Source organism: Cyprinodon variegatus, unplaced genomic scaffold (assembly GCF_000732505.1).
Source record: "Cyprinodon variegatus isolate N-32 unplaced genomic scaffold, C_variegatus-1.0 Scaffold1090, whole genome shotgun sequence".
In the NCBI taxonomy this organism is placed as follows: domain Eukaryota; kingdom Metazoa; phylum Chordata; class Actinopteri; order Cyprinodontiformes; family Cyprinodontidae; genus Cyprinodon; species Cyprinodon variegatus.
This window is the reverse complement of record NW_015151543.1, coordinates 174840-175879: the sequence shown is the minus strand read 5'-3', so window position 1 is coordinate 175879 and position 1040 is coordinate 174840. Positions and strand designations below refer to the sequence as shown.

At 51.2% G+C, this 1040-nt stretch overlaps 1 protein-coding gene across 1 annotated transcript in view; it reads right to left on the bottom strand.

Moving 5' to 3' along the window:
• The window catches only part of ubr2 (ubiquitin protein ligase E3 component n-recognin 2), a 27146-nt gene that overhangs the window by 13962 nt on the left and 12144 nt on the right, over positions 1–1040 (bottom strand). The window contains exon 10 of the mRNA XM_015400277.1: positions 352–450. Coding sequence (XP_015255763.1) covers positions 352–450 — 99 coding nt within the window. The remainder of the gene's footprint in view (positions 1–351; positions 451–1040) is intronic.

Here is a 1040-nt window from a genome sequence, read left to right as displayed (position 1 = left end):
CAGAGTTCTGTAGGTTTTTTACAGATTGTCAATGATGAGACCAGGCATCAGAACCGTCTAGTTGACCTTTGTCGGTTTGTTGGATAATACCCACCACAGCAGAGCAGAACTTTAGATCACTCAGCTCAGAGCCATAGGAGGTAGGTGGGCTCAGCCTGGTCAGAGGGGAACTCACCAGCGAAGGCACGGTGAACATCTGCACCGACAGGTCAGTGATGGAGAACTCACGGTCGTGGTCGTCTCTGATGTAGTCGCTCTGCAAGCGTTCATAGTTCTACGAGCGGGAGGGGGTGGGGGGGAAACAGAGAGACAGCGGTTGTGGGGGTGCAGAAGAAGAAGAACAGTACTCACCAGGGAGGGGACGGTGAAGAGCTGCACTGACAACGACGTCACTGACACCACTCTCTCATGATCATCCTCCATAAAATCTGTCTGCAGCCGTCTGTAGTTCTAGAGTGGAGGACACGTCACTTCTGGGTCAGTGGTCAGACCCATGCTGCCCATAACGCCCCTCCCTCTAAGTAACCATTCTTCCCTTTTAAAGATGGTGACCAATCAGAGCTAGGCTAACATTGGAGCGTACCTCCCCTGAAGAACCCTGGGTCAGCTCAGATAAAGATGTCCTGCAGGGGACAGCAGAGTCTTCCTGAAGCGCTGATCTGCAGCTTGGACAGAGATCCTTTCCTCACAGAACGCCCAGAAAACTGGTAGAGGAAGCAGATCCAGCAGGTTCCCTAACCCCCAGTCTACCACCACAGTCCAGGTTCTGAGTCTTTGGCCCACATTCTGGAGGAGAACAGTTCCTGAAGACTTACTCAGGACTGATCACCCCCAGCAGCCACTGACACCACTGTTGGGTCAGTGGCTGCTCAACACAGAACAGGGATTGTCTGACTGGACCAGAACCAGACCAGAACTCTATCTTATCTGGATGTGGTCTGTATGTAAACCCTAATCCTGACATGGTTCTGATTCTGAATCTGGGTCTAAGAACTAAATTTAAATTTAAAAACCTGAACCCCAGATGGGGAACTGGATTC